This window comes from Neltuma alba, unplaced genomic scaffold (assembly GCF_004799145.2).
Source record: "Neltuma alba isolate B1F8T4 unplaced genomic scaffold, ASM479914v2 tig00013076_pilon, whole genome shotgun sequence".
Taxonomy (NCBI): domain Eukaryota; kingdom Viridiplantae; phylum Streptophyta; class Magnoliopsida; order Fabales; family Fabaceae; genus Neltuma; species Neltuma alba.
Window position 1 is genome coordinate 85,275 of NW_021637409.1, and position 23,530 is coordinate 108,804.

Sequence of the window (23,530 nt, forward strand, 5' to 3'; positions counted from 1 at the left end):
TCATTTGGTTGAAGGTTCTTATTATTTTGTTACAACTTCGAAGTCGGCTGTATTACATTCGTTATTTCAAGGAGCAAAGAAGAGGAAAAATAACTAAATAAATTCTGACCATTAAGAGTAAAGGTTCCGATTAAGTAGGCAGAAATCTCATATTTTCAAATCGTATATGTAATGATGTGGTGAGACTGAACGGTTCGTTATTTGCATCCATTGTACTCCCGCGACTATAATAAATGTTCATAATATCGCTCAGCTAATAACGAGTGAAAATTATAGTGACTAAGAGGTCAATGAGGTGACTTTTCAAACTTTTCACATTCTGTGTCTTAAAACTTGCAGACAAACGTAAAACCTGTGATGAAAGCCTTCACTACTTATGCATCATGTGAGAGCCATTAAGGCTCATCTAATATCACTCACTCCACCAGATGCTTCACTAAGTTACCGCCACACCGCTCCCATTCAATCCATTCACGTTCTAATGAATTCCTCTAGCAACCTCTCCTCTATACTAAAGATCAACTCGGAACCCCACTTTCAAAATCATGCACATACATCTCTTCTTCTTCTCCTTCAAAACCATAATAGAGTTCTCAGGACATGCCCTTCTTCCTCAAGAACCCTCTGGGCTCCAAGATGAAGAAAGGTATCAGAGCTTTCTGCAACACCAACGGCTCAACCTCCACTCTGAACCAACACAGTGGCACTAATGATGAAAATCCAAGGCAAAGCTCGCCAACTCTGGAGGATCTGATACTACAGTTGGAACTGGAGGAAGAGATTGCTAGGAAATCTAAGCTCAATAATCACTACAACGATGGAATCATGAGGGGAAGAATGTCTTGTGTGAACAACTCCGACATCTTAAGATCTGCCAGAAACGCCTTGAATCAATATCCAAGATTCTCACTTGACGGTAGGGATGCCATGTACAGATCGAGGTTTGGTATCCAAGAAGGAAGAAACTCAGTTTGCTGTGACACAAGCGTAGGAAGAAGGTCTCTGCTTGACGAAGAAGAGGAAGACGAAGACAAGAATGCGTTAAGGAGGAATAGGTTTAGAAAGACTCTGTCTTTGCCTGCAACTATAGCAGGAGAGAGCGTGGTGTGGTGTGAGCCTGGGGTTGTGGCTAAGCTAATGGGTTTGGAAGCCATGCCAGTGCCGGTAAGAAGCAGAAGATCAGAGAGCAGGAAGGAGAAGTTGAGTGGTGGGATCATGAGAAGGCAGAATCTGAGAAGGAGATTTGAGATACACGACTTGGAGAGAAGATTGGCCATGGAAATGCAGGGTTATGGAGGTGGTACGACCAGGAGGAACAAAAATGGATACTGCTCCCGAAATGAATATTGTATCATGAAACCAGTTTTTCGCTAGAATCTACCATTCACAGTATCCTCTTAAGATTGGACTCCTTTCTGATCTGCAGATAATATGATGGATTCATTACTCTCTCTCTCTCTCTCTCTCTATATATATATATATATATTCAAGTTATGCCTCGAGGGTCTTCGTTGATCTGTATTTTTATCTGTTTATTTTGTTATGAATTTTACGTTGATGATATCAAGAAGAGAAAGGAGTCTCTTTCAAAGTTCTCGTTCATATGTTATTCATTTATCATTTAACAGCAAGATGATTAAGACAAACGGTGATGCAAATATCAGAAAGTGATCGGAAAGGAGTGTTCCCTCTCACAAATATTGAACATGCAGACTTCCAGTGAATCCGCCGCAGCAAAACCCTGATAGTATCAGGAAATGAAATAAAACGACACGGGCTAGAATCAAAGTAGGACACGACAAACAGAGTACACGTGGCAGACATTAGGACCATGCGACCCGCAGTCAAGTTAGCGATGCTTGCTCCTGGTGTCATCGCTGTAGAGCCTGCCACGTCATAAAACACAAGTATTTTTTATATTGACCAAGTTAATCATAAGAACTAAAAAGGAAACAATTGTGGGAATGAGGAAATAATTAATTTCCTTATTTAGAACTTATTTGTAATTTTAACTTTAAATATTCAGAAACTATATTTACCTTTTTGAACAAACAAGGGACTTTGACAAAAGTCAAAAGGTGACATGATTTTCCCGGAGAGTTTTACGTATCTGACACTTTTTTTAATTAAAAAAATAATTCTAAAAATTAAAGAAATTTTAATATTTTAATTTTAATTTAAAAGTAAATAAATTATGTTATACGTTAGAGTTGATATATTAACTTGAAAAAACCTTATATATAAATTTCAAGGTATGATGATATATTTTTTATAGCCGCTATGATGATATATTTAGGTATTTTTATAATTAATTTATCAATTTTAGTAAATAACTTTCGTAAACACATGCTGCAGTTCATAATATTCACATCTTAATTTAATTTTCAAAAAACAAATAAATTTTGATTTAACCATCAAGAGATAATTCCTCTTCTCTTGGTTTGACTCTACAAATATTAAATCTCTCAACTTAATCCTGCAAATACTTTTCCTCTAATCGCATTCGTTGAGCAAAAGAAGCTGATAGAACTTGGCTCGCACAGCTGTGTCTTCAGTGAAATTCTCAATTTTAAATTTGTATCACGTAATCTCCTATATACTTCCTAAAAGAATTAGTGCAATTGTAATAAAACATTCAAATAATATAACCTTATAATCACTTAAGAACTGCATATAAATATGGGGTGATATTGCATTATATACGTACCAATCATAAACAGTAGGAGAATTTGGGAGAGGTTTGTCGAACATCTCAGCTCCAATGCTCTTGGTAGCAGAGTTACTCCCTGGATTGAACACGCTCCTCCACACGTTGTCCCCTTTCTTCGCCGACGTTGGCGTCGACGGTGTTTTTGGCGTCGTTGCCTGCGACGTCGGCGATGTCATCAACATGCTTCCTTCTCCTTCACCATCTGAACACACACACACACACACACAAACAACATGGATACATATCAATCACTACATATATAACCTATATGTCGTACTACAACCCAATTGGTTGCTTAGATTGTTGCTACGTACGTACCTTTGGTGTTGAGCTTCCTGAGCCTCCCAAGTCCACGCTCAGGTTCAGGGCCAGCCACGACGTCATCCCACATCTTCTTCAACATCCTTAAACGTCTCTTAAACTTAACGCTGATGATTTTATGATGTGGTCTTGTGTTTGTTTTTGAAACCTCTATGCGTGCGTGTGACTGTGCTCGTGTACATATATAATAGAAAGGAGGGGGGGGGGGGGAAGAAGGGTTATGGTGGTTCCAAGTGGAACGTTGTGGTTGTATTGCACTGAGGAAACCATGGAGAGTGCGAGAAGCATCAATGGATAAGGATGGATGATGATGAAGACGTTTGAGAGTGAGAGACAAACAAGTCTTTGACGTTTGTGCTATTCTTCAGACTTGGCCTACCCATCAAAACTTTGACACCTGGACCATCGCTCCTTCCTTCATGCCCAAACCTCGGTATTGGAATCTTAGTTGGGAGCCCCGACGTGCACCTGGCAAACTAACACAAGTGTGCGTGTGTCACTTACCATATGATCATAAAACCATGAGCGTCCAGATTGGGAGGAAGAATTTTACTGCTTTTAATTATTTCCGTCTAAAATTGAGGCTCTTTCATTATTAATAGGACCTTTCCCTTTTTCCCTCATAAATGTTTAGAAGGAAAGTTGTTCAACATATTTAAAAATCTGTTTACTAGTACATAATGTATATGTTATTAGTTAAATTTTTTGTGTTGTACATGTCTCGGAGAATATATGGATTGGGATCTTTTGCATTGAGAAATAAATGAATGCATATACATGTATAGAAAAACGGAGAAAGAAAGACAATAGAAACATGCACATATCCTCTAAAGTGGTAAATTTAATTGAAATGTATTTTTTTTCCCCCCTTTTCAATGAAAACCTCCTCACTCTTTGGGGCGTCCGGTACACGGAAGGCAAAAAATTTTCATTTTGATTGCGCAGAAAGGAGAACGAGGTAATTCACATATTATCTTTCCTAGTATTATTATTTATTTTATTTAAAGACGCAAAGGTCATTTCCAAACCAAAATTTTATTTTGATTTACGTTCTATTCCAATCTGCATGTACTTCAGCACATTAAAATATAAATCATCTCTTGAAAAGAACATTCCATCATAAAGGATTGCATCAACGGCTTCATATTAAAAGACTGCAGGGTAAATCGTAACTTGTCTCCCCAACTAGCAACACACTAGTCATATCCTCAAAGTATCAACCACCTGAACAGGATATGGGCTGTTTCACAACACGACACGGGCTCATTACATCATCTTCGCCTTCTTAATATCCACCCATAAGCGCAACCCTACGAATGTATGGTCCAAACAAAAGGTTGGTACGATTTGGCACATTAAACAATAGCAAATACAGTACTCCGATTTTATCGGTCATGAAACTAAAGTCTGAACCGGTCATGGATACGTCTACCGCATTAACATAAGAGATTAATGCAGAAACAGAGCCTGCCAAGAGGCTAGCGTACATCCCCTCAAGTTTCGATTGCCAAGAAATCATTATTAGAGAAGCTGACTATCAATATGAATAATTGCAAATTTGTCATCCGAATTACCTTTTCGACCAGCATGGCAAACGATGTTAGTTGGGGTGACAGTCAAACATACAGGAAACTCGCCACAATAGTATAGAGTGAAAATATCTGCAGGACTAAAGTTTCTCATCGGTTAACTTTGCAATTGAGTTTGTGCGTAAACAGAATGAATCATTAGCAGAAAGAGGATAACAATGAAAAACAACTACTTCTAGTCAGCAAAATAGAATCCGATCGACCAAAAAAGGTACTCTCAGCTCGAATAGGCAATTAAGCATATAAAGTTTCCGTGCAAAGTCTAGCACAATGCAATGGAAAGCCTGTCAAAGAAACAGGCTCATCTCAGATGTTGCAGCTGATACTGATCGTAGCATTTCACGAGACTCCCTCTCTTTTGTTGGCCTCGTTTCCATTCCAAGCCAAAAATCAAACTCCCCTGCTGACCAAGAAAGCAAGACAAACCAAGAATTCTCCTTTGCTGGCACTGGACCAAACTCCAACTCTGCTGCGAGTCCAAATGATCACACCTGCTGATCTGCTGGTTTCCAACGGTCAACTTCAACTACAAGCACTTGCATTTCATTCCGATCGAACCAGTCTTTCATAAAACACCCTCCCAGTTTCAGATGCTCATTACCAGCAACTCATTGCAGTAGTAAGAGATCAAGTGCGCAAACAGACAACACAGGCAACATAATGAACTTTGCAATGCAAGAAAAAAGCTGGAAAAGGACAGCATTGGGACAAGGACAAGTTCCAGAAGGAAATTCTTTATCCTTTAAGTTTTAAATATCCCCATGCCTAAAATGCCATGTCAGTATACCAGGCATGGCTGAACCACAAACTGTCGAAGGATAAAAATGCTAAAATACAATCAGAGTGTTTATTATGCAATTGCAAAGAGAGAATGTCAAATAATTAGCAACCAACCTCAGTAACTGCAGTAGCAGCCTCAAAACAGTAAAACCTTAAATATTTTTCTTATGCTTACTAGCAATTGGCGATTAGGATGTTATACTTTTAATATATGCTAATCAAACATGTGGACATCATCCGTTTAGATTTAACTTGATTATTTTTCTCCTCTGTTTCATTATTTCATCAAGATAGAGCTCACCCTTTCTATTCATGAACTCCTAATTGTCAAAACCTATGATACCAGAAAGTACACACAAAAAAGCGAAAATACGAAGAAGAAATATATTAATTGCACACCAAATTAAATGCAAACAAGGTAAACATATTATCTTAATAAATTTTTTTTTAATAAAAGCCCCTTCACTACCCAATAATAAACTAACTGATTAAAATATCATACCCAGTCTAAAGCATGCAGTCGCTGGAAATCAAACAAGCAAGCAAAAAGTACAGATAGAATACGAAGCAAAAATTTTGAAAGAGAATTCAAAATATTCCTCATAAATCTCGAATATTCAACAATCAACCAAATTGTACATGAGTCTGGATCTCACACTGTTCCAAACTGTACAACGGAAGTGTTTGGTGGTAAAATTTCAAGACTTGCTGTATTTATTGACATATCCCTGCAAATTAGAGATATTACTGTCAAATGGAGGACAAATGGCATCATAGTATCATTGCTATCTACAAAAACAAAAGAGGACACTTACATCAACAAGCTTGGCAATTTTCAACCGAGATGAAGAAACATAGTGGCTAACTGCATCTATGGTGGCTGGAATCTGGTGGGGTTGTAGGGTGCTAATAACTTTGTCAACTGATTTCTTAACTATTGTATTATGTGCATCCTTGCTGAGATGACCCTCTTGCCAAGATGGTTTTAACAACTCCTTCACTAAATCTACAAGAGCTGTACGAAAAACTTTTAGAGCCTTCGAATCATTCCGCATATTGCCATTGATCTGAAAATCAACATTAATTTCATTGTTTTTCTTAGCCATATCTACTCTTCTCTTTTTTGATCCTTCACCTCGATATCTAGCATCATTATCTGTTTGTTCAACTTCAATTTTCGTATTATCTTCAACAGCAAGGGTATTTTCTCCAATGCTTGCTTTACCATTATAGGAGTTTAGATAGGTTCTGGCTGTTGTCTCTGTTTCATGTGCACAGTCATCTTTCTCCGAAGGAACACCACTCTTGTTTGCCTCATTCTCATAAAATCTGTGATGAGAAGAAACAGAACTCTTGTCGTCATTGATATCAGCCACCTTGTCCCCAGCTCCAGGGCAATCACCATATGTCCGCACATGAGATGAAGCCTGGATGGGAGGCCCGTGAATAAAAATGGAAGCTTTCAAGGATCCATCTCCTATGTTAGTTATCTCAACACAAGGATGAAATGGATCATACATGTCACCAGAAGAGGATATACTGGCTGAAGTAATAAAAAATGATGGCCGAAAAGGTACAGATGGCTCCCAATCATAAAAAGATATTTTTCTTTTATATCCAGTGACATGTGGCTGAACTCCGGATGAACTAGTTAGAGGCATCTCCTCCCATTCTGAACCTAAGAAAGTGGATGTAGGAGCATGATATTCTTTGCCACTTTTCAACAGCTTTTGAGCATCCAAAGAATTTGCCCCATTAGATAAATTCGAAGACATTGAATAACTTGATGGAGCTGAAACTTGGGAAACATATTTGTTGTACACGTGCTGGTTTTCAATGGGAGCCAATCCCTCCACGCAGGATGGATAAGAGCGATTCCTGCTGAAATAGTTGTTTGATGCGTTAAAATTAGATCTGTTTTCAAGGATCAATCGATCCCTGGATATAGAACTGTCTCTACCAATTGGCAAGACATGGTTCTTAGAAGACAAGTCCTCTTGCAAAAGTAATGGAAACTTATGTTTATCTTGAGATGGATGCTGACTTGGGCTTGCTTCTTGCTCATTACGGATGGTCTCTTTTAGAGAAAATTCAGAAGAATGCAAAGAAGAGCTCGCCAATGAAGCAGCCAATGGAACTGGAGCGTCAGACATTCCTGATGTCTCAGCATTGCCGGTCAGACCTGTTACAGGAGAGCACTTCTATTAGAAATATCTTTGCAGAGAAGATTCTTGGACAGATTGGGTTACAAGCTTATTTTATATGATATACCTTCCTCCGGTTGCCCTTCTCTCTTGCAATTTGTAGAAACCAAGTCTCCTGCAGCCTGCTGGCCAGTATTATTTACATGATCTTTTATATGAAGAAACCTACATGAACTACCTCTGATACACCATCCTTTAGCAAAAAAGCTGCATATAATTGCTGGCCGTTTGTTTACATCTTTCATCTCAGCACAGGGAGAAAGACTCTGCGTCCTCATATCAGGGGAAGTAAATCTGGAAAATGTACAGGTTAAAAAATAGAAGTAATATGATTTACGAGCATTCTTAAAGTTAAACAAGTTACTTCCATGAGAAGCATTATGCCATGTGCGTTACACTCTGGTAATATGATAAGCAAATGCAAAAGAGCGTAGAGAACCATAATGACCAGACCTTGAGGTCATTTGCTTTGTTTCATCCCCTGAATGCACGTCTGATTGCTTTATTTTGTTTATAGAATTCTGAGTGACAACGTAAGCATCCTCAACACAGCAGCTTTTCTGCTGGAAGTCAATAGCCACATCTTTTTTAGCCATGTCTTTTCCAGCATCATTGGATGACTTGGCTGTCCCAGACTCTTTAAGACCACATAAGTAAGCTTTGCTATCACAACTTGGTTTGTTGTAGGCTTCAAAGGTTTTACATTGTAGAGGGGATCCTTTACTTTCATTAGCGACATCTAGCCCTTGATGTTTATCATCTTCAGCAGTACCCACATTATTTCTTGAATTTGGACTACTTCGAGTCACATGTTCTGGCCGAAAATCTTCTTTTTCCACTGTAAGAACCTTATAGGAGTCATTGTTTTCTGCAGACACTGTATCAGGGTTTACTGCCACACAACAAACTAGCCTGAAGTTCCTCTCTTGCCCCTCAGATTCCATATGTCGGCTCAAATCTACCACGGGATAAAAAAAAAAAAAAAACTAAATGAAAAAAAAACAAAATGAATGAATTGGATTCTTTAAATTACGCCATACAGCCAATAAAATTACGTCCAACAGGGCAAAATATGAAAGACTTGACTGTGGCAGAATGCTACTGAAGTAGTTGTTCAACAAAGTGGATTATGAACAAAGCAATTGATCAATGATCAGAATAAAATGAATTTGCCAATGTCATTTATCATTACAATTGCTAAGCGTCTAGAAATGAAGACTAAGACCTGAAAATTGCTAGAGGAAATAAAAACAAAAGCATTCTGAACTCTGAAGGGGACCATGCTGAACCATGTCATTGATTCTCACTTGACTATTGCCTACGATGGCCATGTGCCAGTCAGAAGAGTTGATCAAGCAGTATAGAATCCTCTAAAAAGGAATAGAAGAAGACTGAAGAGAACATTCAATGAAGTTATTGAGTAAGATAACAACCTATCTAAAACTTGGTGATAGATCACCATAGCACCATGTGATCCATGTAGCCAGTCCTATTTAGTGGGATAAGGCTTTGTTGTTGTTGTATATGGGATTTAAGCATGAATGTTCCATTTGCTTATGAATTAACGCCTTTTTTTATTTAAATACCACTTTTTCCATGGTTATATATAAATATTTTTGTATATGTTAATCAAATTATATTATTTTAATTATAATCAATTTGACCCCAATGGGACTACTAACCCTTAAACCATTGCTTCAACCAATTCAATGACAAGTCCCATTTTCAATAGCATTTGAATTAAATTTCTCCTCTAATTCCTCCATCGTTAGCCCAAATAGGCATTTTGATTAAATTGCTTTCCTTGCATCCTCCCTTTGAATCTCTCAAACTCCTAGAAAGGTCACTTTACTTTCACCAACTACTCCGTTAACAAAGTTGATCTTCCTAGTCACGCACGAAAGCTTCTGGTTCAGTCACATCTACCATCAATCTAAGAATTGGTGGCACCAATACAACTTGACAAGAGATAAGAGATAAGAAATATAAATAATAAGAGAATAGAGGGAGAATCAGGCTTACATAATTGGATCAACCATCATATTCACAGCCACTTCCTTACTTCTGTAATGCAACTACACAAGAGTTTTTTAGTTAAGAACTAAAACTAGCTAGCCTCCCCAACAATAAGTTTGTTATTAACAGCACCAATAGACTTGACTAGTTTAGTTGCTACCTACTTATGCATAAAAAGGTCTTCATCCAACTGGAGCAAGCCATCAATCTCATTGCCCTATTCAGTTTCAAAGCAATACAATCAGCTTAGTAACTTTAGCTTGTGGTTTTGAAAATCTCCAAATCATTCAAACCATGCTGAACCAAACCAAATATATCACACCTCCCAACTTCGTATTTCTTCCTTTGCTATCTCCCAGCCCAAATCTCAAGAAATAACTTCTCCATGCCTCCTGTCCGCTAAAGATGAAAGCCCCAACACAAGTCTGAATAAAATATAATTTTCGTGTTCTCTCTCAGATGTAATCTAGTGCCTATAATTTATCCATATATCATACAGTCAACAAATGAAAAAGTTTGGAACTATACATTAGAATCACACTATACCATGAACCAAGGTTAGTTCACTCGATTTCATACGCTCTTTTGGTTTGGTTCATTTATAAGATTGGGTCAGTTCAAGGTTCGGCCTCAAACCAAACTGACCTTGGTCAGATTAAAAAAGAAATCTTTAATCAGCAAGACAGGCTTTCGTGATAAGAAAATCCATTGGCTCAAAAGCCTGATAACCTTATCAACCAAGGATCCCAGAAAACAACAGAGGAGAGATTAACCACTGAAGGGACACCTAAATATGTAAGAGGCTATATAGGAAAACAGCTTTCTCAAAAGGTCCCTAATTCCCGTAATTTGATACGCTTGAAAGTACAACAGGACACTCGTGAAAATGCAATAACCTACTCCACTACTATGTTTCAACACCAGAGTTCGCATTTTATCATGTACATTCCCAATCCAGAAATATATATATCTATATATACGGGGAAAAAAATGAAAAACAACTTTAAACTTGCTATTGATTATCCTCCAACGTAATAGAAGAAGAAGCCAGAGTTGGTTCAGCCTCTGCTACCAGAAACCAGACCAATAATTCCTCCCTTGGCACTCGCCATTACACTTTCCCTCTATACCTCAAAGAAAGATCAAACAAGATTGAAGAAAAAAGAGCACAACATTTTTTTAAAAAACAAAGAAATATCAAGCACAACACGGCATTCACATTTAGCATTACATGCAAACAGGTTCAACCACAGTGAAAAAGTAAAAGTTTGCGATAGCGTCTCATAAATGTGTGAAGATGAACTTAAAAGGCAGATAAATACTGAATAAAATTAGTGATTATGAACTAAATAACCTTCAGGGTCCTTAGCGGCATCTGCTGAAGGTTCTGGCACCGCAAATTTGGCATCCTCCTCCTCCTCCTCCTCCTCCTCCTCACCTCCTCCACCTCCTCCTCCACTTCTTCCTCCTCCTCCTCCTCTACCTCCACTTCCTCCTCTTCTCCCTCTTCCTCTCCCTTCTCCTCTACTTCATCTTGCGCTCCCTCTTCCTCCCCCTCCTCTTCCTCCACTTCTTCCTCTACTTCCACTTCTTCGTATTCTTCTTCCTCAGGATCTTCCTCTTCCTCGGGATCTTCCTCTACTTCAATTTCAATCGATGGGTCGCTATCCTCATCGGCAGCAACCGGAGATTTTGAGAGTGACATTGGAGGCCAGAGATCCTATACACACGGCCACTGGGCACCTTTGCTGCTTTGATGCCGGAATGATTTAGGTGGGCAAGAAATTGCCGGCTGGAAACTGAACAGAGATCCCGCCACTGCCTCTCCAACGTGCCAGCCGCGAATCGTTTTCCGGTGTAGGGCGCAAAATTTGGAGCAGGAACCATCAAAACCCAAACCCAGATTTTTGTTCGCTTACTAGGATAGGGGTATTCAAGAAAATAACTAGTCAAGTCTTGGGAGTACGAGTATAGTATTTTGTACCTTATCATCTAAAACTCTTTTTTTTTTTTCAGAATCTAAAAATCTTACAAAATATGGAGATACACTATAATAATAGGGGTAAAACTAAGAGTGTCCTTTCTTCGCTTGACTTGATTTTGTGTAAAATCTATATCCAACCAAATTCACAGATTTGCATTTGTAGAAAATGATTCATGTATTCGGTTTGTTATTTAGAAAGTATTTAAATGAAAATCTAATTAGGATTTTAAAAATAATTTTATCGTATATAAAGTACATACAAAAAAAAGTTTTAACTCGATTTACATAAAAATATTTTTTTAAAAGTGTTTCTAGGGTTTCTAAATACCGTCTTGACCAGTTTGATTTGGTTTTGATATTGTGTTAGGGTGGTGTGATTTGAATTAGATTAATTTAAATTATGATAAAATGAATTTATACTAATTTTTAAACTAAAAAATATCGATAAAAGAACTCTCATACGTACATTTGTTTTTCAGTTCTTGACTGCGATTTTTTTGTTCTGATGAATCTTGGATTTCTTATTTGGTTGGTGACTTCTTTTTCCGGCATACTCGTAGCACATAATTTTTATTCTTTAATATATTTTTTTGAAAAAAACAATCAATTTAGATATACCCTCTCACACAAAAATATCAACTTTGAGTTTAAACCTAAACTTCATATAAATATACTTAATATAAAAAATAACTAGCTACAATAGTATATGCTATTAAGAATAACATTAAGGAGGTGGGTGGTAGTTTGCCTTCGTAATTATTTTCAATTGCCCAAGCAAGCCACTTCTTCTCTCTCTGTTATTTTCTTTGTTTTTTTTTTTCCTTCTTTTTTTTGGCTTCCCCCCTTCCCTTTCATTTGACATCATATAAATCAAACTCCCTAGGAATAGAATTACCAATCATCATTTCTTTTTTTGTGATCTAGGACGCCATATTTAGATATAGTGATATGCACTCGTGATCATGCCCCTAGCTTTTTAAAGAACAATCAATAAAAAATGATTGATGCTTGATTTAGTATCTACGAATGTAGATATCGCCAGCATGGTTTTATGTTGTAAAATGATGATTACATGTCGTTTTCAACTTCTCAGTTTTAAGGTAAAAATGATCTCATGACATGAGGTGTTTCGAGACCAAAATTAATGAATTACTATATTATAAGTTTCCACGGAATCTTGTCAAAACCAACTGATTAGAAATAAATTTCAAGTTGGATTCTGCATGTTATTTTAGGTTTTGAAATTGAGCATGCTCCTGAGCAAAGTAAAAAATTTAACTCTGGTCATACAAATCCTTTTCCTTGAGTTGACATATTATTATAATATATTTCATGAATTTTTATTTTGCCGAAATTATAAGCATCCTATTCTATTCAAAATATCCGGTCAACAAAATCCTATTTAAAATAAATCCATGCAAAACTCATTAAAAACAAATGAATTATGCTGACGTCAGTATTACTGAATGTGCTCTCCCATTATCACATAATAAATGAAATGACGTATAAAAACCAACGCTGGATTACTTATTACATATGCTGTTGTTATGTAAACGAGTTATTTTATTTAATATGATATTGGAGGAAAAAAAGTGAAATTACTAATTTACTAATTATTATAATAAAATAACAATACTCTAATATTTGTTGTTCCTTTTCAAGCTATCAGTCATCTCACAACCCAAGACCAGTCAGCAAGTGGGACCACAGAACGATTCCGACGCAAGCTGCTCAAATTCCTCATTAAAGATAACATCTTTATGTGATAATAATTTTGATAATGGACAGTTGACGCGCCAGCGGTGGTGATAAAGCCTCGTTAAGGAGTCACGGGACAACTAATTGCGTAAAGATTAGCAATAGTAAATTCTCAACGGTGTCATAAAGTTCAGAGTTCAGACCCGGCCAGCATTTAAGCAAGCACTACTCTCTCTCTCTGGAAAAGCAAGGAGGAAGTGCAGATATGAAGTAAAGTAAGAAAAAGGAGGAGGCAGTGCTAGAGAGAAGCAGGAATTCACTTTCCACAATGCTTAGATATCTCCTTCCATGGATGCTCATACTCTGCTCAGCTTTTACTTCGGGTTCAGCGCGCCGAGGTAAGCTTCGGTTGCCCTTATCTCCTTTTCTTTGTTTATTCGAACACGCGTGGAAACGCTGAAAGGCTGCGATGCTTGAGATTTTGAGTTCGCGTTTCTATATTTCCACCCCATTTCGCTGGTTTTGGTCCGAGTAGCTGTGATCCTTAAATGCGATTGAATTCCATTTTGATGTGGGGTTGATCTCCTACAGTTCTTATTCATCATAGCTAAGGTGGATGACTTAGTAATGTAGTGCTTGAGTTGAGATTGGAATACAGCGCCGTATTCTCTCCCCTCATCTGTATTTTTACTTGGTTTTGATTCGATTCTAATAATGTCCAGCCATTTAATCCCAGCTGGCATCTGAGAAATTCATGCCGCTCCAGGGGAGGGCAAAATGGTGAAACTTCTTTCCGTCTACGCGTTTAATCTGAATCTAAATCCTTTTTTTCCCACTTAAAGAAAGAACTTGGTCACCACTTTGTAATAAATCATTAGAAGCCAATGATATTTTGCTTAATGCGTTGTCTGGAGCGTTACTTGACTTTGCTGTTGAATGCTTTGACTTTGAGAATATTAGTTGTTAAGAATTCAACATGTAAAAAATGGTCGATCAATTTCGAACGCTTTTCTTTAGAATTTGACTTTCGAGTTATTGGAAGGGTGAAATCAGTGTTCTGGGGGATAACTGGTACCGTGTCACGTTTCTGGAGTTCACTCTACTTTTTCATCATGAACTCCGGCATAAGGTACAAGCTGCCGCGTATAATTTGAACATCTCAAGGATTCGATCGCATTACTCATTTGCCACCCCCAATTGACAATCTGATAAAATGCATATTGATTAAGGGATAGTTCCTACTTGTCTTGTGTTATTCTTTTGGTTAATCTTTGTTTCAGTGAATCAGAATGATTGCTTGTACATATCAGACGATAAGGATTTTCATTCTTATTCCTTAGAATGTTCGTGTTCTTTTTCTTCTCTTCTCAAATTTGGTTGGATTATTTGCAGCACCATTTGCTATGCGCATAAGCTGCGGGGCTCGTCAAAATGTTCAAACAAGACCCACCAGTACCCTCTGGTATAAGGACTTTGGATATACAGGCGGCAAACCTGGCAATGCATCTCGTCCTAATTACGTTAGTCCTCCTCTTAGAACTCTCCGCTACTTCCCCTTGTCTGAAGGCCCTTCAAATTGTTACAACATTCATAGAGTGCCAAAAGGGCACTACTCAGTCAGGATCTTCTTTGGAATTGCTGTAACATCTAGAGCTACCAGTGAACCACTGTTTGATATCTCAATTGATGGTACCCAAATACATTCTTTAAAATCAGGCTGGACAAGTCAGGTTGATCAAGTCTTTGCTGAAGCCCTTCTTTTTCTTATGGATGGAACTGTCTCTATATGTTTCCATAGCACAGGTCATGGTGACCCAGCAATACTATCAATTGAGATTCTTCAAATTGATGATAAAGCCTATTATTTTGGCCCACAGTGGGGTCAAGGGATAATACTTAGAACAGTCAAAAGACTGAGTTGTGGTTTTGGACAGTCAAAATTTGGCATAGATTATGGAGGGGATCCTTGGGGAGGGGACAGATTCTGGCACCACATAAAAAGTTTTGGTCAAGATTCAGATAGACCTAGATCTGTTGAAAATAGGGTCAAACAGGCTTCACTTCCTCCAAACTTTTATCCAGAAACTCTTTATCGCTCAGCACTCGTTAGTACTGCTAGTCAGCCTGAATTAACATATATAATGGATGTGGATCCCAACCGAAACTACTCCGTTTGGTTACATTTGCAGAGATTGATAATTCAGTGACTAGTGCAGGGCAAAGAGTGTTTGACGTCATGATAAATGGTGATACTACCTTTGAAGATATAGATATTATAAAATTGAGTGGTAATCGATATACTGCCCTTGTGCTTAATACAACTGTTACTGTTAATGGGAGGAGTTTGACAATAGCCTTGAAGCCAAAAGAAGGTAGTCTTGCCATCATCAGTGCCATCGAGATATTTGAGATTATAATGGTCGAGTCAAAAACATTATCAGAGGAAGGTACATATGCTGACCCTCTTTGTTATATACTAACAGTTTCCTCAGAATCAAGAATTTAATCAACAGGGTGCTTTTCTTGCTTTTAATATCTCATATAAATAGCAATGTTTCCAAGTGTTGATATAAGTTACTCCCTCCGTTCCTTATTATAAGAGACATTTGATGCTTATGGCATGTTCCTATATATAAGAGACACTTAAAAGTTGTCTCTAGTTTTTTGTATTGATTTCCTATTTTACCCCTATTTATTTTGTCTCCAACTCATACTCTCTCTCCCTCTCACTTCTCTTTCTTTTAATAATTTAATTGTTTTCTCTCATACTCTCTCTCCTTGTTAATGGGGACATTGTTGGAAAAAACATTATACTTTTTACACATTAATTGTCTTCAACTAATTTTAACTGTTTTTTTTATCAACGTAATTTGGTTATTTGTCTCTTATAATAAGGAACGGAGGGAGTATATTTTAACATTGTGTTCCAAGTTAGAATTCTGTCATGATGAATATGGATCCTTGCGACGTATGGAATTTATATGACTGAAAAAAACTACTTCAGTTTGTTGTATAACTTAAATGACTATGGAATGCCGGCAATGCTTGCAAGCCTAGGGAATATGTTATTGATATAAAATAATATAGTTTGTGGCTTTTCTTTTTCCTATCAGCCTGCCCAATTCATGATATTTTGTTATTTTATTAATATTCACGGCTAGTAACGTTTTAATTTTAGGACTGTTGTATTTGGTCTCGTCTCACTTTTCATTACATTTTTTAGTTTACTTAATACTAATAGCTGTGAATATTATCCTGGTAATCTAAAATGCAAGCTTTGAAAGTTGATTACTATCACTTTACTCTAGTTAGGGCTTTACAATCATTGAAGAAGGCATTGGCGCTTCCGCCCAGGTTTGGGTGGAATGGTGATCCCTGTGTTCCTCAGCAACATCCATGGACTGGAGCAGATTGTCAATTAGACAAAAAAAGTGGAAAATGGGTCATTGATGGACTGTATGTTCTCCATTTGTTTAGGCTTTTATTTTCATTGGTTTAGGAGATGCTATTAAAACATATCCTTGGACTTCCTAACAGCTTAAGCTTTTTGTAATGAAGTGGTTCTTGACGATCTGACTGTTCCAACATCAAATTGATATTCCTTCTTTAAAATTATTTAGTTGTTGTTGTTTTCACGTAATCGCTTTTAGTTATAGTTGTATTATAGCTAAAAATCAATTCTTCAGCGTGAGAGCTTCTAAATCATATGTACCTCTATACACATTACGCAGTGAAAAATGGTATTCAAAATCTAATTAGTATATTTTAAATTTTTGTAAGCGTTTTCATCCATATTTTACCCTGAAAAGAGATCGTTACTACTAAGATGCTATTTAATTTCTGATGGTGCTTGATCTTTTGATGGACAGAGGCCTTGACAGCCAGGGTCTGAAGGGTTTCTTGCCAAATGACATATCTGGACTGCATAACCTACAGATCTTGTGAGTTCTTGCTAGTTTCCTGGCTTGCTCTCTAATTCACATAGACACACTGTGTCTTAAGTTTTATTTAAATGCATGTATGCCTATATCATGTTTGAAGCATTGTTGATAACAAAATACGCAGGCCTTGATTGAATTAAAAAAGTAACATATCAGTAGTTGATAACAAAATATGCAGACCTTTGTTTATTTTCCTTATTTTTAACTCCCTGTTGTCAAGGAATAGAAACAGCCAGCAGGTTTCTTTGCCTATATGTGATGTTTGTTTACATGTGCATTGCAGGAACTTGAGCGGAAACAGCATTCGTGGGGCCATTCCATCCTCGCTTGGAGCAATAGGGAAACTGCAAGTGCTGTAAGTGCGCCTATTATGATATTCTTTCCATTGTTCTGAATCTTATAAGGAACTCTTAGTAATTGATACACTGACTGAAGACTGAGTTGTTATGGCTCATGAATATATGAAGTAAACGATGATGCTCTAATGATGATTCAGCCTATTTCTCCTTTGCCTCCGACATCTCTCTTTTTATGGTATTAGATGGTGTGACTTTTTGCCCAATCTAATTTCTAATTTATTCCCTCACTATCCTGCTTATGTCTCAACTTCAAGCTGCAATTACGTGCTGGATTCTGAAATTTAGGGCTTATAAATTCTGTTAAAATCCAGACACTGGGCAAGAGCGATCTTTTGATTTGGTATGATGGCTTTTGCCCATTGTTACAGTGGCATGCAGTATGATAAATTCGCTAGCCAAGCCTATTGATTATTCATTGTCTTCACAGACATGCCAAAACTCCCTCTTATCACGCAATGTTGTGGTTAATTACACCCAAACTTGCTTCCCAAGTCATAACCAGTCCCCCCCACCCCCAAGCCAGCTACTAATTATTAATATTCTTTATTTCTCCATACTACCATTACTAATTTTAAGCTACTACAAAGTTACACCCATATGTTCACCCAAAAAAAAAAAAAAACTACACCCATATTGCCCGAGTGCACTACCACGCTATAAAACATTTGTTATGCATGTACTTGGTCGTAAAGGAATTCAAACAGATGTCTCTTCTTACTTCTATTACTACAAGTTCACAATGTAGTGACCAGTTTTGCTTAACTGTGTCCATGTTAAGGAGACCAATGAAACTTCTGCCAGTGATTCATGGTTCATTTTAATAATGTACCAAGCAAAGTATGGTAGATCTTTCGACAGAATAAATAAATAAATAAGACTTTTTGTCCGGATATGTCTATAATTTGTCAGAAATGAGAAGTTGCTATGGCAGTATGTGGTTCTTACATTCAAAAGATGAGTTTAGTTAGGAAATGATGCAAAGTCAATCCCGTTTTCAGTTCTACTCCATGAATCAAGCTTTAGCTAAAACATGCATGCCGTTTGAAACATGAGCAATATCTAAGGGAAAAGATGTGCCCACACACAAGACGAGCTTGTAAAACAGTTTCTTGGGTTTGTCAGAGCATATGTGGTCTCTTCGAATCTACTGTAGGAGGACCTCCCAACAAGAAAAGGAGGGAATACCCCGGGTACTATGTTTGTAACAGTAACTATTTTTGACAGTATTTATGAGGCAAACCAAAGAAGGGTTGGATTCTTAAACATGGATCTGATTGTAAAAGCTAATTAAGGGCTGGGCATTACATAAAATTAGAAGGAAAGTTAGAGTCATATATCTAAATGAACTTGTTAAAGGTTAGTGGATTTTAACATTTGATTCGCAAGGATGTTGAACGTGTTTCAAAATCATGAGAAAATTCAGTTCTTTCTTTGCGCTTTTTCTAGGAACAGTTTTTTCTCCGTGCTTCCATGTTAATGGGATTTTTGAACGTGATGTATTCATGCAGGGACCTGTCCTACAACTTTTTCAATGGATCAATCCCCGAAAGCCTTGGACAGTTGACATCACTGCAGAGACTGTATGATCATTTTGCGTAAATATATCACAAGTTTTCCTTTTAAAAAAAAAAAAACAAAAGAAAAGAAAGAAAAGAGAAGGATGTAGAATTTGTATTAATATGTCTTCATCCAGGAATCTTAATGGCAATTTGCTGTCCGGAAGGGTCCCTGCAACACTAGGAGGAAGACTTCTGCACAGAGCTAGCTTCAAGTATGTTATCAATGGTTTAAACTTATTTAGAAGATTCAAATATGTTTGTGCAATTTATTCCCCCTGCTTTTTTTCTTGTTTTTTCCTTCCTGGGTGATAATCTTTTAAATCTGCACCACTACACTTGTACATGGCTGCAGTTTCACTGATAATGCTGGCCTGTGCGGTATCCCTGGATTACGTACGTGCGGATCTCACCTTTCTGTCGCTGCTATAATTGGCATCGGACTAGGCGCTTCTTTAGCATTTCTAATTCTTGTAACCTGTTCAGTTTGCTGGTGGAAAAGGCGGCAAAATATCCTCCGAACTCAGCAAATTGCAGGTAAAGGCGTTCATTATCTATGAGTTCAACTATCAAAACATCATCTGTTTATGTTTCATCGCCGTATGATTTATGATCTTCTACCTATTTTATGGCATCATGCTTCACTTAAAATGGAAGTATGTAATACTGAAATCACCATGGTATCTAAACATCAACACTAGATATATTCATCATGGTCGCCACTGTTGGCATTGTGCAGACCTGGCACCACAGAAAATTTTCAAACTTGTGACTTTCGACATTTGGTTATAGTACTGATTTCAAGTATAATCAAACCATCTTGAGAGGTGTTGAGAGATCCAGTTTATGTTGGAATGAGAACTTATGTTGTGTCTGTGATTTTATCTTGCAGCAAGGGCTGCACCATATGCAAAAGCAAGGACCCAGTCATCCCGTGACATCCAGATGAACAGGCATACTAGTTATGGCAATGCCCGCAACGCTGCTGACACTGGCCCTATCTTGCTTTCTTCATAACAAAGCCCATCAAGTCCTATTCTTTCTCTGCCTTCAGTTACTATATCACTCTGAGCAATCTCCCTCTCATTTTGGTGGGCTTGGATGGCACATAATCTGGTCTTTTGGTGTAGCTGTCGTCCATTCTGTTTTTCTACTGCAAATTGGACCGCTTCTACAAGCTTTGTAAATCCGAAAATGCTGTACATTGCTGTACTCCCTTTCGCTGTTTCTTCGACGTTTAAAGCTTCTTTTTTTTTTTTTTTAATTTGGGGCGGGGGTTGTCTAATATTTGATAATTAAACTTTAGCAGATGAATAAACCTGAAGATGCTGTATCACTTTACTGATTAATTGAAAATAGAATTCCTATGTTCCTCAGGTTAGAAAGATCTAAAATTTATGTTAACGTAGGCCGTTATGCCTTTTGGGGGCTTCGTACCCGAACCAAGATCACTACTTTTACGAGTGACCTGCATTACTTTTTAAATTATTTAATGGTTTTTAACATACACCAAATGCCATCGAAATAAGATTTTCAAAAGCCCCTGGTCATGTCAATCTGGTGCTTCACAGTTTAAGTTTCACTTCTGGTATCGGAACAAGGGACGTAAAATTTGGTGTTGAACAGATAGGCAGTGCTATAAATTTCTTATCTGAACTTCAAGTTTTGGGGTGTGCCAATGTGTTGATGAGAGTCTAGCTTTGTCCAATACTTAGCACGGGTTTGGATCACTCTGAAAAAGATCATGTGTAGGTTTTATAAAATAAAATTCTTTTGACATATCCAAGCAATTTTAATGACAAATTGATATATAAAGATACATCAAAATTAAAAGTAAGAGCTAAAAATACTTAATAAATGGGAGGAACATAGGTGGGGGAGGAGGTGGTAGTGGAAACATGGGAGGGTCGGGGGGAAGGGAAGAAGACGAGACAGAAGACAACAAAAGGGGAACAAAAGAAAGTGTGCGTCCTATCAACAATGGCTTCAAAAGCCGATGCAATTAAAAAGTAAATATTTTTTGTAGACATTTAAAAAAAAAAAAAAGAAGACACACGTGTCTGTGTGCAGAGAATCACCAAACATGGTCCCTCCCTGACAAAACCACCGGCCACACCCCACCATCAAACTAACAAACAAAACACTCACGCACTAAATACTACTGGTTCCGTTCTTTATTATAAGAGACATTTGATCTTTATGGTATGTTTTTATATATAAAAGACACTTAAAAGTTGTCTCTATTTTTTTGTATTGATTTCCTATTTTACCCTATTTATTTTGTCTCCAACTCATACTCTCTCTCCCTCCACTTCTCTTTCTTTTAATAATTTAATTGTTCTCTCTCATACTCTCTCTCCTTATTAATGGGGGCATTGTTGGAAAAAATATTATACTTTTTACACATTAATTGTCTTCAACTAATTTTAACTGTTTTTTTTCTATCAACGTAATTTGGTTATTTGTCTCTTATAATAAGAAATGGAGAGAGTAAAAGCTAAAAACTTACTGTTCCTAATTATAAGTTCCTCTTTTTTAATAGATTTATTTTTTTATAATTTTTTTTGAATTTGTCTGAATATTTAATGTATTGTTACCTATTTTACCTTTAATAAATTCTTATATAATTCTCTCTCCATACATTCTCTCTTTATTTATCTCATTATTATTCGCTTATATTTATTACGGATATATTTAGAAAAAAATTACATTTGTTACGTATTAATGCTTTTAACTAATTTTAACTGTTTTCTTAAAAGCTCAATTTGAATAAAAGGTACTTATAATTAGGGATGGAGTAGTACTGTATTTAACAAATTACTACCTCCGTTTCTTATTACAAGAGTTTATTAGTTTTTAATTTGATTCTAAATATAAGACTCTAATCTATTATGTCTTTCATATTCATTCATTTTTTTAAAGTAGCCTTTGAAATATTGCACATATAAAATGTTTCATATAATGTTAACTCTAGTTAATATACATGATTACTAAAGGTATTTTAATAAAGACAATACCTATTTATAATAAGTAACTAACTTAACTAATTTTTTTAATCTTTTTAAATTAATTAATTAGGTCTTATAATAAAAAAAAGAAGCAGTAATATATAAATTGGTAAAAAAACGAATAATAGCATTCACGTGACCATTATTACTACCTTCCCCCCGTTTTTGTATGTTTATGAAATGTCAGGTTGGTGCAGTCATTCTCAGTCTCACACTCCCTTTCTCTCTCACCGACTCACGTCACAAAACCACACATACACACACCCCTATAACTTTCAATGGTAATAGTAGAAATAAATATAATACTCTTCCGATCCTTAATATAAGACCCATTTGATAAATTTGATTAAATTAAAAAGTTAGTAAGTTGGTTAATTATAAAAAAAGTGACACATTTTTCCTAAAACACCATAATCATCTTTCTTAATACCCCTCTTCCTCTTCTACTTAATTATGGTTGAGACAGTATCTATAGGGGTAATTTAGAGAAAATTGATAAATATAGGGTCTTATATTTAGGATCAAAACCAAATTAAGAATTGGGTCCTATATTAAGGACAGGAAGAGTATAATATTCGCTCAAAAAATATAGAAAAGTGAATATAAAAAAAGTGTCAGAAAAAAAGACAGGAGGAAGCGAGTCAAACACGCCATCCAGATACACCCTTCTCGCGTTTCAGTCCCATCCCATCTCCCTGTTGGGCCCACTCCTTCTGTTCCCTCCTCCTCAGACACTGCCACCATCCTCCCCCGACCTTTTTTTTTTCATTTTGCACCTTTTTAAATTTATAAAATTTCCCCACTGATATGTTTATTAATTTTTATGTTTAGTAATACAAACTCATATTAATTAAAATTTTAAAAAAATATACTGTATGATATGTGTATTTTTTTTAGTAATAGTATTATACTAGTAGTTCCGTGTGGAAAGAATAATAAAAATGTCAGGAGCGTAAATTTCTCTGTAGGGCTTACGTCACTCACATGATCCTATCATACCCTCTTGCTGCGCCCACGTCCGAATCCAATCGGGCGGCGGCTTTTCCTCCGCTTGGGTCCCACTTCCCTCTTCCACGCGCTTCTTGTTTGTTCGCGTGTTTTTCCGTCTTTCTAATCTTAACTGTTCATTTTAACATGCCTCACCATCGGACGGCTCTCCCCGAATTCCGCTTTTTTTTTAAAAATCCTGAATTTCTTGAGCTTTTCTTCTGTGTGCGCGCAGATATAAGGAAACGAGGGAAAGAGAAAAGAAAACAAACGGCGCCTAGTGTTGTGCCGCCCAGCCGACGATTACGGGAGGCTGCGTGGGTCCCCCTTCTATTTCACCCACTTCCTCCCTCATCTTTCCCCACCTCGCTTTGTGA

The 23,530-nt window shown here is 36.9% G+C and overlaps 3 protein-coding genes and 1 pseudogene across 3 annotated transcripts; 2 read left to right on the forward strand and 2 right to left on the reverse strand.

Moving 5' to 3' along the window:
- The first annotated feature begins 551 nt into the window (after positions 1-551).
- LOC114734112 (uncharacterized) lies at positions 552-1,567 on the forward strand. The gene has a single exon (XM_028921633.1). The coding sequence runs from the start codon at positions 601-603 to the stop codon at positions 1,372-1,374; it is 774 nt and encodes a 257-aa protein (XP_028777466.1). The 5' UTR covers positions 552-600; the 3' UTR covers positions 1,375-1,567.
- A 25-nt stretch (positions 1,568-1,592) lies between these two features.
- Positions 1,593-3,198, reverse strand: LOC114734114 (dormancy-associated protein 1). Its single transcript, XM_028921636.1, has 3 exons — positions 3,029-3,198; positions 2,708-2,912; positions 1,593-1,886 (listed from the first exon to the last, which is right to left on the reverse strand). Exons 1-3 carry the CDS (start codon positions 3,111-3,113, stop codon positions 1,850-1,852), a joined length of 327 nt encoding a protein of 108 aa, XP_028777469.1. The 5' UTR covers positions 3,114-3,198; the 3' UTR covers positions 1,593-1,849.
- A 2,776-nt stretch (positions 3,199-5,974) lies between these two features.
- On the reverse strand, positions 5,975-11,516 carry LOC114734104 (protein FRIGIDA-ESSENTIAL 1). The gene is given in 6 exon segments (XM_028921618.1): positions 5,975-6,128; positions 6,216-7,582; positions 7,672-7,898; positions 8,058-8,562; positions 10,975-11,056; positions 11,059-11,516. Coding segments are annotated over 6 exon segments (2,478 nt in total). The 5' UTR covers positions 11,326-11,516; the 3' UTR covers positions 5,975-6,098.
- A 2,007-nt stretch (positions 11,517-13,523) lies between these two features.
- Positions 13,524-20,534, forward strand: LOC114734105 (receptor-like protein 4; annotated as a pseudogene).
- The last annotated feature ends 2,996 nt before the right edge of the window (positions 20,535-23,530 follow it).

Coding starts and splice junctions, on each gene's coding strand:
- LOC114734112 (XM_028921633.1), top strand. CDS start 601: ATGCCCTTCTTCCTCAAGAACCCTCTGGGCTCCAAGATGAAGAAAGGT.
- LOC114734114 (XM_028921636.1), bottom strand. CDS start 3,113: ATGTTGAAGAAGATGTGGGATGACGTCGTGGCTGGCCCTGAACCTGAG. Junction 2,913..3,028: donor CAGGAAGCTCAACACCAAAG/GTACGTACGTAG, acceptor GTGTGTGTTCAG/ATGGTGAAGGAGAAGGAAGC. Junction 1,887..2,707: donor TCTCCTACTGTTTATGATTG/GTACGTATATAA, acceptor ATGACGTGGCAG/GCTCTACAGCGATGACACCA.